Source organism: Betta splendens, chromosome 13 (genome assembly GCF_900634795.4).
Source record: "Betta splendens chromosome 13, fBetSpl5.4, whole genome shotgun sequence".
NCBI classification, from domain to species: domain Eukaryota; kingdom Metazoa; phylum Chordata; class Actinopteri; order Anabantiformes; family Osphronemidae; genus Betta; species Betta splendens.
In genome coordinates this window covers 7650711-7667752 of record NC_040893.2, presented here as the reverse complement: position 1 = coordinate 7667752, position 17042 = coordinate 7650711, and the positions used below count along the sequence as shown (strand labels likewise).

Here is a 17042-nt window from a genome sequence, read left to right as displayed (position 1 = left end):
ATTGAAACAGCAGAATGCAAAATGTTTTAGCACATTTAACAAGTCTGTACTCCAACAGCCAAAGTTTTATAATATTAAAGTCAAGCGTTTCATTTACTTTTAATACTACCTAATGATAATCATGCTGCTGTTGCTGTAGGAAGAGTTGAACATGTTTTGGAGATTATTTTCGTAGAAAGGGACAAAGGAAACTGCAGTAACGCATAAAGTCCTCTAGGTGTCATCACTGTGCCCTATGATGTCATAACACTTCCCAGCTGGCTGTTTTCTACATGTAATGCATTCCTGTAGTTGCTGTCTGACACTGCAGCTACTAAAAGGGCTGGTGACGGTGCACTCATGCGTTCAGAGCAGCTAATGGAGATTTTAGGGGTAAAGCGAGGCTTCAGAGTGGAAGAAAATCGTTAAAATACCAAACTAAATGTGATATTTTGCACTGACATGACAAGTGATGGACATTAGGTGACACACGCACACACACACACACACACAGGGCACAAAATCACACACTCCACCGCTGTGTCTGTCAGTGTGATCGCCAATCCAACACCCATCCAGACGCCAGCCAGTTACCTAGCAACAACCTCTTCACTTCCATGGCAATGCTATTAAAAGCAGCAACAAAGAAAACGGTAAAAAAGGGCTGATGAGCCTCAAATTGAAGGTGTTTAAAAGGCAGCAGAAAGGATTCAGCGGGTGAGTGTCACACGAGTGGTGCACAGTCAAACACACACACGCTGCGATGAATAAAGACAACAGTGGACATTTTCCTTGCCTGTTAGCATTTTACACCACCTGTCTTGCTACTCATCATACTGGATTTTTCCTTTTTCTAGTCATCAGTCGTCATCCACAGAGGATGGGGACAAATAGGAGAACAGAAAGAGAAACAGAGCAGAACTGGTGAATAAAGACAGTGAGATGGAGAGAGAGAGAGAGAGAGAGAGAGAGAGAGAGAGAGAGAGAGAGAGAGAGAGAGAGCAGCTCACCAGATTGTCTGCCAGTTGGTGTGTCCTCATAATGCCAGAACCGTCGCTACGTAAACTTGCCAAATCATTACAACCTTGTTTCACATTATATATATATATGACATTATATTAGTTTGTATTATAATTGGTGAATCGCACGAAATGAGACTAAAATATTAAGAGTGCAAGTGGGACACACTGGTTGCATGGATGGAGAAATGCAGAGCCCTGCATGATGGGAGGCCATGGAAATTAGTTAGATATAAAACAACCCGTAGTAAAAATACTGGAAAAAAAACACAAGACAAACAAAAAAACAGAAAAATCAACAATGACCACAGCGAGATTCTCCCAAAAGAAACGCCCATGCAGGAGGACAGGGGCCTTTCACCGGCCTCTGCTGCTTCTGATATGAAGGATTAACTCACTGTACAAGTCAGCTGAGTTATTTTCAGAAAAAAGGAATGAAACCATGATGATGAAGATGATGTAACATGTTGGATAAGTTGATCAGTGATTAAAACAATGAGGTTAAGGACAAAATGCAGCTACTCAAACAGACTGTGGAGGAAACTGATCCTCATAACTGTCCCATCATCACAAAGCTCATACTGTTGACTTATTAACATCTGATCCAGCATCTTTGCTCCTTGTTAAATCCTGGTGCCTACATAACACACAATACCTCTTGATGCATATGCAGCTTTGTGTCAATATGTTGTCATTTCTAAAGTTTTGTTTCTCCTCATATTTTTACATATGCAGCAAATACGAGCGCCCTCTTTTGTGTGCCGTCAACAAAACTGACTTTAATTTCCATAACAACAACAACATTCCTCATACTTTGAAACTTTATTCATAATCTTCATTTACTGATCAGCAGTGCGTTCCGGGTCCAGCAGTTCACTCCGTGGAGGCCTGCTGGATGTATGGATGCCGACTGGAGAACATTCTCTGGACAAAAACTCCATCGTCCCCAGCTTTGTGTCCCATTTGTACTGTCTCCATCAACACAGCGACCACCAGAGGAGAGGTCTGCGGCCGTGAGGAGCAGCCAACTGCTCTGCTTCCAGGTCCTTAGAGTCCACTCCTGCGTCACTGGTCGCATCGTTTTACAGAAAGCGAGTCAGGTCAAAGGTCATTCAGAGGTGGGAGTGGGCTCAGGGGGGTTAAGGACATTGCACATATTCTGAGCCAGTTCTGGATCCCTTGAAAAAAAGGAACTCCCACGGAAATGCCAACAAATACAGGTACAGTCACAAAGTAGCTCTGAGGAGGAGCTGTAGTAAAACTCTCATTTCAATCTCTTGCTTTTTCTTTTTCATTCATAAAGGAATTCAGTAAACCATAAAACTTTCCTTTTTTTACATTTGTACCATGTCATCACAAAAAAACTACTTTGACATTTGACAAACATTTATCTCAAATCATCATCAAAGTAAAAAAGCAAAACTAACACAGCCAGAAGTTAAACTTTTCCGTCTCTTTTTCGTTGTGCTTTTCGTGGTTGTTGCTGTTCGCTGTTATTTCCAAAGCTACGCTGACAGAGAGCAGGCGTCTCCCTCTCTACTCGCGCAGACGGCCCGCTGGATTCGGATCACAACAACAGCCTCGGAGCCGGCGCCGTCATTAATCAGGGACCAATTAGCCCGTTTTATGTGCAGCCAGGCGGCTCTGTGCGGCCGAGGTGCATGTTGGGCCAGGATGACTTAGCGCGGCGAGGCCACAACAAGGCGGAGAGAGGCCCGTAACAGGAGACAGATCCCCGAGGGGCCCGCGGGTCAGCACGCAGCAGCCATGGAGACCGAGCCTGCAGGTGCCGCTCCTCCTTGTTTACTGCTTTGCCTCCTCTGGGCAATCAGGGCCCGAGTCTGAGTCTAATGTTTCAGGCCTAATCAACTGGCAATGATATATTCCACCCAGCAACCTCCTGAATGACACAGTAAAAGGAGCTTTAGATCAGTAAAAATCTTTAAAGAATACTTTACTCTACATTTGTCTTTAAATAGTTTTTCATATATATATATATATATTTAAATTTGAGGTAATTTTGTGGAAACTACCACACAAATCTATATCAACTAAGCAGTTGTTGACGTTAGGAGTTAACACACCTGCTTCTGTGGCGTTAGACAAATTGTTAACCCTAACACACCAAACTGCGGTCATATATTCCACTCAGGTGTCCGTCTGCTTCCGGCCAGTGGGAGTGGAAGGATAAATAAGCGGTGAACCTTTCCACTGGCACCACAGCATGCAGCTGCTTGGCTGGGGCTGATCGTGGCCTACTTCTGCCTCCACCGGAGCCCCTCTGTATCATGCCGGTCTCGTCAGCGGCACCGTCTCTCCAGAGTCCCATTGACACACTTAGATCCCTATTTACCTCCGAGCAGGTCACTGAAAAAACATAAGGAGAACAATTCCTTCCTCCTTTCCTCTTCTACTCCCACCTATCTTTTCCGAGTCGCGACTACCCTAATTTATGTATATCTCATTTCCTAGATATATTTGATACCTATCCTACTGCTGTGATCACAGTCTGTCGCCACTCTCTGTGTTTATAAAGGGCAGAATGGATAAAGTAGAGGTATGAGCGAACCATTTAGCGGCAGCATGCCGTGACACAAAGCAATAGATCCCATACAATCCCCACGCCACACGCCTGAAAGCTCTCTCTGGTGCCGCATGTTACATGCAGGAGGTGGGGGCTCGCACACAGGGGGGAGGACAGAGGGTTCCATGGCATCAGAGATGGGAGAAATTCACGTCATGCTTTTCAATTGTCGACCCTCTGCGGAACAGAGCGAGCAGATCTAAGCCTGGGTTAAAGCTAATAGAAAAGCAACGATTGCATTATCAATGGTTTGGCCTCACCGGTCACAAGCCAAGCGGCGGCAAATTATTCATGAATCTGCTGACGGCGAGTCATGAAAATCCAATAACATCAGTAGCATCTAATGCTAGTGGTGTGTTACTGGTCCTTAACTGTATATGGTGTAAACAAGTTTCCACAAACAGATATTTTATCTACCAACATACCCTAACTTGAAAGAGGACGAAATCTCAAATGGCTGACTTTTGCTGAAGTGCACTGAAGCTGAAGGATGTTGGTTTGGTCTGCGGGGACAGACGCGCGTGTGTGTGTGTGTGTGTGTGTGGTCGTTTTCCTGCCTGCACTGTTTCAGCATTAGTGACAACGCGTCTCTGCTTGGAGAAACGTCCCAGCGTTTCTCACCGTGAAGCTCTGGAGTGGACCTCCACCCGGCCAACGGAGGATGATGGAACGCCCATCCCATTGGCTATTTTCCATTGTGACATCATTAACGGGAGAGCGGGGAGGGGGGGGAGTGAGAGTGGGGAGGGGCTTCGACAGTGTCAACAACATCAACAACAACATCGTGTGAGGCAGGAGGGGCTTCAGACAACATCATCAAGACGCACAATTGCCCAGGCGATAACAGAGAAACACCCCGGGGGAACAGAAAGCAAGTTAAAGACCCGGTAAGAAATGAAAAATGCTTAGACTTAGCCCTTGAATCGAAAGAACCGTCCTGAAACAGAGATAAACGGCGTTCAGGAAAGTAAATGGAGAGGGAAGTGCAATAGAGTAAGCACAGGCAGGCTTCCACGAAGGACTCTAGTCTGTCCCAAAGTCTGGCAAACGGGCCCGAGCGGGCCCTGTCGGAGGAGGACGTACAATCAGATTGAGCTACGGCCTTGATATGTGTCACACAGACCCCGAACCAGCGCCTGCCCACGCTCCAGAATGCTCCAAACACCCCTGGCTCTGCTCGGGGTGGGGTTGGGCTGAAATTCTCCTCAAGAGCTCAAGCAAAGATGGAGAGACAGAGAAGGCAGAGAGAGCGAGAGCGAGAGCGAGAGAGAGAGAGAAAGAGAGAGAGAGAGAGAGAGAGAGAGAGAGAGAGAGAGAGAGCGGAAAGAAATGCATTTGATGCTTTTAGAACATTTACTAAATCCTATGTGTTTTCAGCTTCTCTTCGTTCCATCACGACGACTGTTCTATGAGTATAATACAACTTTTTTCTTCTGTTCTTTTGTTGTGTTTATGTTTGCTCGACCATCTGCGTCTAGGGGGAGAAACCACAGCACCTGCGGGAGGAAAGGGGGGAGAGCAGGGTGGAGGGGACTAAAGGAAGGGAGCTTGCAGGCGGATTTGATGTGTCTCCTGTCGCTGTCCAGGCGAGTGGGTCTGTCTCTTCTGTCTGTGGCTGCTGTAGAGGAGGCGGAGAGAGGGAGGGTCGAGGTGGGACTGCTCCTAGGGTCAAAGGTCGCGGGGGGCCGAGGGGTCGACGGGCGGAGGGCTAGCCGTGGGTCTCCTTGCCGCTCTCTCGTTCCCGCTGGCCGCTCTTGCTCATCTTCATCTCCGTCAGCTGGATGTAGCGCAGCACGTTGGTGTCTGACACCGCCAGAAAAAGAAGTTTAAAACACGTCGCTTTACATCAGCGCAATCTCACTCAACAGTTGTTAGAGCTGAATATAGATTCCCTGCCTGATTTAGGTGTTGTTTACTGTACATTCTTCGCTAATGTTCCTGACGTCGTCCTTCTAAATACCCTGTACCCTGTGTAGAAGTGGGAATAAACTACTGCAGTACTCCTATGAGACAATCAGGGCTTGTTGAGGGTTTTACCTACATGAACACGTACAATAATAATAAAAATATAATAATAAAAACCAAGCTGTCAGCTGCTCCTTATATACCAGGCCATGCTTGTTGACTTAAGCCTGAACACAAGTGGCTGGTAGAGGAGTGGTTAGCGTCTCCATGGTAACCATTCCATCCCTGATTTAGGATTAGCTCTCAGCTTTCACCTCCACCCCAAACCCTCCCTCAGATACTGAAAGCCTCCGAATGCTCCCACGTGACGGTTCCCACCTGTGGGCTCCCGGTTCTTGGCGTCGCGCAGGTAGCGCAGGGCACATTCATAGTCACCCAGGTGGTAGAAGGCAATGCCGGCTCGGTACATGGCCTTGAAGTGGTCCCTCTGGTGGCTCAGCACCTTCAGACAGTACTCCTTCACCCTCTCGTAGTTCACCAGCTCAGACTGCAGCAGACACGCTGCAGGGCAGAAGAGAAGGTAGAAGGTTAGCGAGGGGTTCTAATCTGAGAATAAAGGTCATAATGACTGATTTAAGACCTTTGTTCAACACTGCGGATGCTCGTAGGCCTGCAGTTCTGCCCCCGAGGGCAAAACTACAATGGGCTGTTTTGCTGACATCTCATTTCGTTCCTTTTAATAGAGATACGCTGAAACCCTGCCTCCACAGAACTTCCTCCGGGTGCCAGCGAGCTCACTATAAATAGCTCATTGTAATGTCCCACAGTGGAGACAAGACCCACAAAATCGTGCGAGCGCTTCGAGGCCTGAGGTGGGAGAGTGGTCTGAACACGCCGCCTCCGAGCTCCACACGGCAAAAAAACAGAAGGGAATTAAATTTAGCATGAGAACAATGGATCGGATGCGGTGAGGATGCTCAATCTCGCTTCCCCGACTTAGCACGTGAGCTGCGAGAGGAGGAAAATACGGACGCAAAAGGACAATGACGAGATTAAGTGTGTGCGAGATGGCGCTCAGCTCCTCTGGGGTGAGGTGTGAGGAGTGAGTCCAAACCAAGTGAACCAAACTTCAGCATTTTTACCCCCCATCTGTCATTGTGTCAGAACAACTCCATTACTACACACACACACACACACACACACACACACACACACACACACACACACACACACACACACACACACACACACACACACACACACACACACACACACACACGCACACACAGAGCTTTCAGTCCACCACAGCTTGTTAATGCCTGCTGATGGCTCAGATATACGACCACTCCTCCCGTGATCACAACCAGCTCTCTCTCTTTGTCAATATCGTAATCTGTGATGATTTTTTTCCATCTACAGTCGCATCTCCTCCAGCTCTCCCCTCACACACCCTGTCCCTCCCTCATTAGTGTGTGCGCATGTGTGTGTGTTTTAACCCTCCATCCATTCACCCTCTGTCCTCTGGGTCTGCTCCCGACATAAAGACAGCTCCGTGAATAACATGAGTCAGGCACTACTAGCCGGGAGGCAGGGTGAGTCAGGAGTGAGAGACACAGAGGAGAGAGGGGGCAGAGATGAGGGGGAGGCTGAGGGGAAAGAAGAGGAGGAAGGTTCATGAAAAAATGGAGTAGCCCCTTTATGCGTGTGTGTGTGTGTGTGTGTGTGTCAGTGAGGATTCAACACACGCACACTAACCTTGCCTGTCGACAAAACGACAATGAAGTGCAAGACACTAAATAATTCAGGATGGACGGACTGATTGAATAACTCAATATCTGCATGGACACAAGCATCTTCTCAGGACGCAGCAGCTGATGAAGCCTTCGACTGGTAACGCTCCGTCTTCTCTGCTTCCTTCTAATAACAAGCCTGTGAAGACTTAAAGGCACATTTCGTGTATGAACGAGCCTCACAGACAAAACTGGTGTTCATATATTAAGGAGGTCTGACAACCACCTGATGGCGAGTAAAGCTGAGGACTCTGAGTTCAATGGGACCGACACACTCACACACATACAGATACACAGTTACCACGTTCACAGCCGCACAGGTGACTGTACAAGAACAAGCGGGTGCAAAAGAGGATTAGATGCAACTCCACAACAAAAGCAAAGAGCGAACACCCAGAATCACCAGCGGACGACTCCAAGCGTTTGAAGCGATCAATGGCTGAGAAGATAAGTGACTGTACTGGACTGAGTGTACACAAATGCACACACAAAAGCAGAGTGGCTGGCCGCACCCTATCGGCCCATTAGGCAGATGGATGGCAGGCTGGAGGAAATGTAAAGTGTGGTGAGATGCATTAAGGGTGTGATGATGACGGGATCATGGGCCAGAGCAATATCACTGGAGCCAAGACGTTCCAGCCTCTTAGGGACACGCGGGTCTGAGGTTCTGAGTCCGTCTGCTGCGGGAGGAACCCAAAATTTTCCATGCGAGCACACAGTGCAGAGAAGGCGCTTATTCAGAGATTTTGAATAAGCTTCGTTTAACATCTGAAATGCTGCTGGTGGGTGATGAGACCAGATGTCGTCACGGGTTCCGGGAAGGACGCTGACATTTTTAGACTCCGTGATTAATACTTAGCTGACCATTAACTTTGACCTCTCCATTAAAGGCTATTTCTCATCCTCCATCTGTGTGAGATGGGTGTGGGGGGGTGGATAATTAGATGTGAGACTGTAATCAGGGAGCAGCGCGCAGCTGAGGCACAGAGGCAGGAAAGAGCTGGTGGAACAGGATGTGGAAATATGTAGCATGTGTGTGTGTGTGTGTGTGTGTGTGTGTGTGTGTGTGTGTGTGTGTGTGTGTGTGTGTGTGTCTGTGTGTGTGTGTGTGTGTGTGTGTGTGGAAGGAGAGGTGCAGTGAGTGGGAGTGGTTAACACATGCTCAGGAACCCCACCGCTTCGCCCGAAGCATCGTGTCTGAAAAAAACAGATCCAGCACAGACTCTCGCTTTTATTCAACAGACAAAGTGCCAAAGCCTGGGAGGAAGAACACAGAGAGAGAGAGAGAGAGAGAGAGAGAGAGAGAGGAAGCTGAAATAAGACAAGAGAGGGCAGAGGAGGACAGAGGCAGAGACAGAAACAGAACCAGCACTGACAAAACAAAAGGCAGAAACAGCCGAGGGAAAACGCTGACAGACCCTCTGCAGCGGAGGAGGCGAGGGGCGAGCGAGGGGCGAGCGAGCGTGTGGAGAGCAGCGGAGAGCTTTCATGTGCCGCTATGTCTGTCACTTTCCTGCGTTGCGTGCTTCAGGCCCGGTTCTGTGACGTGAGCCCGGCCTCTCTCCAGCGCACCGGCTGTGACGGAGCACCTCCAGAGCCTCGTTGTCCCGCGTCACCCATCCTCCTCACACAAACACTTCTACTGCAGCGTCTCCCTCAGCCTCACCCCCCACGCGTCCGCCCCCCTTCGATGGCCCGGTCCTCTCACCCTTTCACCGCATCCTCCATCTCTCCTGCATTGACGGTTTATTTATGGATGCACAGGAAAAGACATCGCGGTGTAATTGCCTCGCGCTGGGGCAGAATCGAATCGGTCGCGCTGACGTCGCGGCCTCCGGACACCGAAGCCGGTCTCCTGGGGCTGAAATATAATAGACCCACGCAAAGCCTCTGCTGGGGTCCAAGCTCGTCTGCGCTGACCGGCCCAACATCACACAAGAAGCTGTTTCACCCAGTCTTATTCCCACTATGCCTCAGATCGCTCAACAACACTAACCATCATAAACATAAACGTACATATTCATCATCTGCATCTTACTGCTGCCTAGCTGGTTCTTCGTTAGTGCTGGGATGCTGCTTTTATCAAATGAGATTATTATCATTTCCCCCTTTTTAAGCTCTGTCTTGGAAGCAGTTGTCGCCCGACCGTGACCCATTGATCACCAGTACCATCTAAACAAGGGAAGCAGAGGATCGCTGTGATTCTATGTCGCTGTGGGTGAGAACGCGGCTCCATAAGGCATCACAAATCCCCCATAATGCATCATTCTTTGCCTCCACAGGCCCCTTTAAGGAGCGTCGGCTCATGAGAGTCAGCATGAACGACAGCCAGTAGTTTGAACCCAATACTGGATGTTGGAAAGGTGCAAAGGAACTCTGCCAGATTGACCGAGTGGAGGAGCCTGTGTGTCCCCTCCCCAGCTTCAGAGGCCGTGGCGCATGATACGGAGCTGGACCAGCTGCTTCCCCCGTTTGTCCTGATCTGAGCCGACCACATCGTCCTCTGTGGTACTGGACCCGTCGTCTCACCTAACTGCAAGCGAGAAGGTGACTAAGCTCCATGTGCCTGTGATTCAGCCTCCCTTGAGTCTGTAACGGTAACCTCACACACACACACACACACACACACACACACACACACACACACACACACACACACACACACACACACACACACACACACACACACACACACACACACACACACACACACACACACACAGTTCCTCCAACACGGCTGCTACATCAAATGCATTTACATGGACTCCCTGCGACGCCACATTGGTCCTGTGAGCGAAGGGAAATCAAGTAACCAGATTTATTCTGTTAGATCCCGTGGAGAGCACGGGGGGGGGCAGATCCCACCAGTCAGGGAGACTTTTGAATTTAAACACAACCCAGAACAAAGCTCCACACAGGTCCTGGCTTTGTGGAGCCTGGGCCGCACTCAATCGGTTCACACTCCTACATTGTCCCACTGTCCTAAAATAGTCACTGACTCAGGATTAATGCTGATCTACTTAAATATTTATACAAGTGAGGAGGCTATCGTCTCCATGACTTCACCAAAGATGAAATCATTTAATGCTCTCCGATGCACTTCGCAGTTTCCAGAAGCTGTGTCTGAGCGATTCCTTGTGTGTAACATAAGCCTCAGGACTCAGAGACTTTGTGGGGTTTTGTTAGAACCCTACAGGAAATGAGGAGCGTGTTCATGAGGTTATGCTTTTATGCATCTGGTAAATGTATGTTATGAGCTCTAGGTGAAGGCCGAACAAGGATACGATGCTGTGAGGATAATCAGACATTCAAGTAAGAGATAAGTGCAGTTTAATAAAGCATAAGGAGTCTTTCATTGGGGGTCATATCTGCAGTTGAACTCACTGACAGGGGCGTAATTTTGTTGTGGCCCATTATCTGATTGGCAGTGTCATCTGGACACTGGGCAGACTCCGGCCTGCAGCTCACATCCTGCCAGACACGCTGCTCCTATCGGCTGCGACCACATAACAAGGAAAATCCAAGCTGCATTCGCGCTGGCGTTTATCTTTGAAGGAGAGGAGCTATCGTGAACTGCTGCCGAGGCACGGTGCCGGTGCCTGTAAACAACGGCCAGCTTCTTAATAGACCAGTGACCAAAGCTGTGACAGCGACAGGAACCAGAACATGTCAAATGTGCTGCAGCATCAACATGATCTGTGCTGTGCGTTTCACAGCAGCGAGGCAAAACCGGGTCCACCTCCTTCAGTAAAGCAGAGCGGAGCGAGTTGGCTTTTTATCAGCACGAGGCTTTGGAGATAAATATAAACGGCCAATTGGTTCAGTCCGCGCCGTCGGCCGGAGCCCCGGCTCTTAGAGGTGCCCAAATAGCTCCAGCACATTCTCATTACTGACGGCTTATACAGGGCGGATTTGGTGCATTTCCTCCTCGCACTCCCGTCTCTCTCTCTCTCTCTCTCTCTCTCTCTCTCTCTCTCTCGGAGGAAAGGGCGTGCGTTTCAGCTGTTTTCCCTTCGCTGACGCCACCGCTTTGAACGACGGACCAAAAAAAGCGTTGACAGACGCTCTCACTTTATTCATTCTTTCACACTGTCGCAGTTCAAAACGAAAAAACACACACAGATGCCGACCGGGTCCGGCGGCGTCGCCAGACTGATGTGGTTGAAATTGAAACGCATTTAGTTCCATTTATACAAAAAGAAGCATTAAAGTGCATCTTTTCTCTGCTTCGGCTCCCGCTGCTTCTCCTCGTCTTCTCCTCCTCCTCCCTCTGACACATGACTGGATCTTATTTACTTCCCTGACAGGCGTCATCTGGGCCTGTCAGGGCCGTGATACCAATCAGTTGGGTCTGACTGGCATTTCTCAGCTTTATTCCATTTCAACGTGAAAACAAAACAAAAAAGCCCTGAAAAAGTTCTCTTCACTATTTGGAGGTCGTACAGTAAAACATATTGCGCCTCCGCTTCCATTCCGTCCGCCTCTCTCCCCTGGTTTCACCCTCTTTTCACCCTCTTCCCCCCATGTGAGTCCTGTACAGACCCTCCCCTCCCCCACCCTCCTCCCTCCGAGCTGTGAGGTAATGGCAGCACAGTGTGATGGTACAGTGTAGTGAGGGCCAGTCGTACCCCTGCTAGCGATGCCGTGCCATCTGCAGCTCTGGCACATGACGTTCCCACCACTCGGCCCCGGCCTTCGCTCGGATGGGGAGGAGAACGGCCAAGCGTGCAGCCTCACCCCCCCCCCCTTCACCCTCCTACCAACAGCTTTTGCTGCCTTTCTTCTCCGATTGCTCCTCACCTTCACCCCACTATCTAACATCTTTCTCCTCCTCCTCCTCAGTTTCCTGCCTTCATCATGGACTCCACCGCATCCCCTGGTGACGGAGCTGGCAGGAGATGGGGGGGGGGGGTTCTGTTCCGTTCTGCTTTTGTAAGCAGGCATCGACTGTTCACTGGCAGTGGGGCTCGAGTTCACATCACTCGTGCTACTGTAGCGCTGGCCCAGCAGCAGGTTTGGAGGCTCAGTCTGAGAGAGCGGGGAAATAGCAGCACGTCTCAACATTGTGCCGTAATGAAGACAATGCAGCGCCACTAGGGTGCCATAAACAGTGGGTCTGCATGAACACCAGAGCAAAGGCAACACTGCAGGACCATCTCATGTCCCCAGAGATTAATGATTCATCTGATGTAAAGCTGACACTGAAGAAGCACACGATCCTATGAGCCGAGCATCTTCACGTGAGGGACTTATTGCTTGACACATTCGGTTTCCAACGCAGCGTATGTTTTTATTTTCCTTCCTTTAACAAATCTTTGATGTGATGAGTGGGTGGGAATCGCTGGATCATCACTATGGGCAGCGGAGCAACAGCGAGTTGCAGCAGCTGATTTAAGAGCTGGTTGGTGTGAGGAAACAAACAGCTGAGCTCATCCCCTCCTGGAGGATCTCTCCCAAGGCTCCGACTGATGACTCACTCACAGGTCGAGGCAGCGAAGAGGAGCCGAGGGAGAGGCGTCAGCCAGAGGTTACAGCAAGTAGGAGATAATGAAGTCAGGCTCATCAGTTGTAAACGAGCATCACTCGAGCTCATTAAAACTTCATGCAAAACCGCTTCCTCGTGATCCATAAAAAGGGAAAAAGAGCAATTCCACTGTCGTCACAGCAGCTTCACGGTGTGTTTGTGGTGGTGGGTGGTCGATGGCTGAGGAGCTGCCAGGCAGCGTGTCTCTGGCCAACGCGCTGCACCACTGTGCACCACGGAGGTGTAACCCACTTACAAAGGGCCCCACAGGGACACGCAGGCGCGGGGCGTCTGCTTAACGAGGCCACAAGGACATTCATCACCCGCCGTCGCTCTCTTTGACACAATAAGGTGATGTTAATGCTGCTACCAATACTTTGTGCTTTTGTTGAGTGAAATGATAACATCACCTTTCGTTTGCTGAGGTTTTCCCATTTCAAAAACTTGCTCATCTTTTCATAATTTGCCTTTACTTTCATCTTCCCATCATGTATTTTGTACGTTATATAAGCTAGTAAACATTTAAAAATGCTGCTGGGTCGTATGAACGACACTGGAGGCACTTGTAAAAGCACACACAAGTTAAAAAACGGGTGCCGCAGCATTAGGATGTACATAATTTATACAATAGATTCTAATTAAGTAAACCTGCAGAAAAATAATCATAATGTCATCTGCTTTCTATCACTTCACAGGTCACATTTTAACCTTGGCCTGACCACAGCATCCCTCACTCTAACCTGTACATTCACCTTGAACCAAGTCATCACTCTCAAGTTCCATGAGTTCATGAGTTCCAAACAGGCACCAGATTCCGATCCTCCCAACGGAAGCTTTGCTCCAGCCAGTAAGTCAGGGGCGATGTTGTTTCTGCACATGCCTCACAAATGCACAGACACATCCACTTCAGCCAAACCAGCAATGTCAGCAGTGGGTATGGACGGACGGACGGACGGACGGACGGACGGACGGACGGACGGACACACACACACACACACACACACACACACACACACACACACACACACACACACACACACACACACACACACACACACACACACACACACACTAACTCTCCCATGTCCAGCAGATCTGGATGAAGCAGCTAATGAGGTGTTATTATTACAACCTGCCCGTACGTACTGGTAAATCATTCATGCGAAGACATCACACTACAACTGCTTTCAAATCCAAACATTTGTCTGACAGAGTGAGGCACCGTGTAAACACAGCCACTGTTGACAAAGCAAGGTTGAAATGAGGTTTCTTTGTGCGAGTGCGCATGTGTTGAGGCGGCGGCGAAGGGGAGGGGATGAGAGGCTAATACCACGACAGGGAAAAGGCCCACTGATGGTTGCCATGGTAAACATGGCCCCCTGTCGCCTGCTGGCGCTCCCTCCCTCCTCCCTTTGTGATCCGCTCCTCTGTACTGTTCCTCGCGTGCTTGTGTTTCTTCTCTCACCACACACTCGCTCTCATCCTGTTGTTCCCACCGTATCTGCTCTCCTTCCACCTGTTTGGCTCGTTTCTTTCCCTCCCCCATCGATTACACTCCACTGGCCTCCGTGCCGCCCGCAGACAGGTCCTGAACACTGCGCAGAATGAGGCAACCTTCAACGCATCACGACAGGCCGACCAGACCTCTACCTGTCATGGCTGACTTAAGCCCCAGGGGGTCGGTATTTGTTGTTGGACCACTACTGACAACCATTTTGTGCCAGTTTTACGCTTTAGTCTGTGACCCCGAAACCAGTCAGTGCTAGAAAACAGACCGACTCATTATTATTAAACAGCTGAGTGACTTATTAGCAACAAGTGTGACAATTGTTTAACCGTTCAAGACGCATTTAAATATCATCAAAAAATCACCTGTTACTTCAAATGTGAATTTTTACCTCTGATAGTTGACTGAACAATTCATCAGCAAAAGAAATCAGCTTTGTCTTCATGGAAAAACGTGTTATTCGTGGAACAATAACGCTGCCACTGCAATTTTATGAAGTTTTTATATTTATATGCATTCATCATAATTTGACCTGCGAGAAGTTCTAGCTGCTTTGTATTGCTGCCGATACAACCTGGTTATTAATGGATAACTGGCAGTTTGTGGAGTTTTCAAAGAAAATAATAAGATGTGGATAAAAGTTCTGGAAAATAATATAAACCATAACCTTGAGTTTGTCATATTTTAACAGTGGTTTGGTTTGATCCAATTTTATTAAATTTCTCATGTGTTGTCCAGGATTTGTTTAACATTAAACTCTTATAATATTTATAAAAATATTAAAAAAAAACATTATATCCCAAGTGCAAACATGAACATATATTATTTGTTAGGTGAATAATTTCCACTGCCTCTGTTGAAATGTTAAAAATATAAAACTTTAAGTCTAGCTGACGTCATAATGGCCATTAGGAGTATGATAGATAATCGATAGAATCTAATCTGATTAGTTCAACATGTGTATTTTTAAAATATCCATACTTAAAGGTCTGGACATGAGCATGAAACAAGCAGCTGAACGCCTCGTAAACACGATGACTGAGCAACAGCGTCTTGGCCACAGCCAATGAAATCACGGATCGATTTCTAATTACATTAACCCTTTTGTCCCTGTGAATTCTTATTTTATTTACAGTCTGTTTTAGCCATTAGTCCACATCTATAATAATAAATCACAGGAAAAGGGCAGTATTGTGCTCGCCTCACTGTGATGTGGCACTGACATTACCTGGCTAAACGACCTGATCAGTGCACGTCTCCCCACATTCACCATTGTTAGTCTTTAGTCGTGTTATTCCACCACTGTGTCTGTACCGCTGTGAACCCGGTGAACCGGAACGCACGGCGTCGGCAGCGCGGCTCCGGGCTCTGCGGTGCCCGGGTTCCGCTCACCTGTCAGGCTGTCGTAGCACTCGATCTCGGTGCTCTCCACGGCTCTCCGCTGCTCCTCCGTCAGCTTGGCCGCGGCTTGGTTCAGCAGGTTGACCTCGGAGCCCGTGGTCCCGTCGACGACGTGCGCGCCTTTGAGCTGCAGCAGCGCTCGGTGGTATTTGCCGATCGCCTCCCGAAATTTCTTCTCCTTGTAGCAGCGGTGACCCTCCGCCTTGAAGTCGATGGCTTTTTGGATCTTCGCCTCCATCTCCGTTTCAGCGGAGCCGGTTCGCCCCCCGCCGCCGCCGCCGCCGTCTCCCGCTCCGGCGGCCGCTGCCAGACTCCGGCCGCCGGTCTCCGGGTAGCTTTTAAGGCTCTTTATGGGGTGCTGCTTGGCTTCCATGTCTCTCAGAGAACGCGACTGGAGCGGGCCATGGCGCTCGGACACGAAGCTGTGTTTTGCTGGGGAGGACCGGATCAGCGTGCTGTGCATAAAGGATGCGGGACGGAGCGGCAGAGGCGGCGGGGCAGACGGCGGCACCGGACGGACGACGAGCCTCGAAACGCAGCCACGGAAAACGACTTCAAAAATAGCTCTGGCGCGAAGCTCGTGTTTGAGGAGGGGGCAGAGAATAAAAGTAAATAGTCTTTGTAGTCAGAGGGTGAGGTTTAAAGCGAGAACAAACACCCTGAAATCCCCGAATCCCAGTTTTCCAACCGTCGGAAACACAACCTCCAACAGATCCCGCGCGCTGCTCCTCTCGCGGAAGGATGCTCGGGTGGATTTCTATGGTAGCAAGCTCCGAGGCACGCGCAGCTTCAGCACCACAGACAGCGCACACAAGTGCCGCAAAGCATTGTGGGTCCAAAAGAGAAGTCGTGAGGCGTTGCTGCAGCCCAGATTTACGTGACAAAACCGAGAAAACCTGTCCCGACACAAACGATCGTTTGTCAAGACACGTCGCAGATTGATAAATTACCATTTAAACAATAATAGTTCATTTATTAGTAGTCGCGTGCACACAAATAGCAGTTAACTCGCACGGCCTGCTATTTGTTGGACTATCACGCAGAGGTTACGCCCTGACATTTGTGGCAGCCCCTTCATGTTCACCATAGCTCGGAAGATTAATTAGCAGAGTAATAAAAAAATATAGATTACGTCACTCCCATTGTTTGGACGTGGACAGCACTAGTGCTGAAAACAGTCTGTTGCTCCCTTTTTTTAAGTTCCGATATAAACTAATTCCTTCTGCTGCCGGTAAACACCAGATTATGGCGAAACCGGATCGCCTGATGACTTCTGATAAGGTTTTCAAGGAGACAGGCAGCAGGGACCAAACGAGGGGAGCCGAGAAGGGAG

At 49.0% G+C, this 17042-nt stretch overlaps 1 protein-coding gene across 1 annotated transcript; it reads right to left on the bottom strand.

Annotated features, from left to right (window-relative positions):
• Positions 1 to 1750: 1750 nt before the first annotated feature.
• ttc9b (tetratricopeptide repeat domain 9B) lies at positions 1751 to 16970 on the bottom strand. Its single transcript, XM_029171367.3, has 3 exons — positions 15701 to 16970; positions 5866 to 6048; positions 1751 to 5385 (listed from the first exon to the last, which is right to left on the bottom strand). Exons 1-3 carry the CDS (start codon positions 16170 to 16172, stop codon positions 5291 to 5293), a joined length of 750 nt encoding a protein of 249 aa, XP_029027200.1. The 5' UTR covers positions 16173 to 16970; the 3' UTR covers positions 1751 to 5290.
• Between the last annotated feature and the right edge of the window lie 72 nt (positions 16971 to 17042).

Excerpts from the sequence above, each read along its gene's own strand:
- ttc9b (XM_029171367.3), bottom strand. The coding sequence starts at position 16,172 with ATGCACAGCACGCTGATCCGGTCCTCCCCAGCAAAACACAGCTTCGTG. Across the intron at positions 6,049-15,700 it reads GTGCTACGACAGCCTGACAG|CGTGTCTGCTGCAGTCTGAG; the intron begins GTGAGCGGAACC and ends TCTGCCCTGCAG. Across the intron at positions 5,386-5,865 it reads CAAGAACCGGGAGCCCACAG|ACACCAACGTGCTGCGCTAC; the intron begins GTGGGAACCGTC and ends TGGCGGTGTCAG.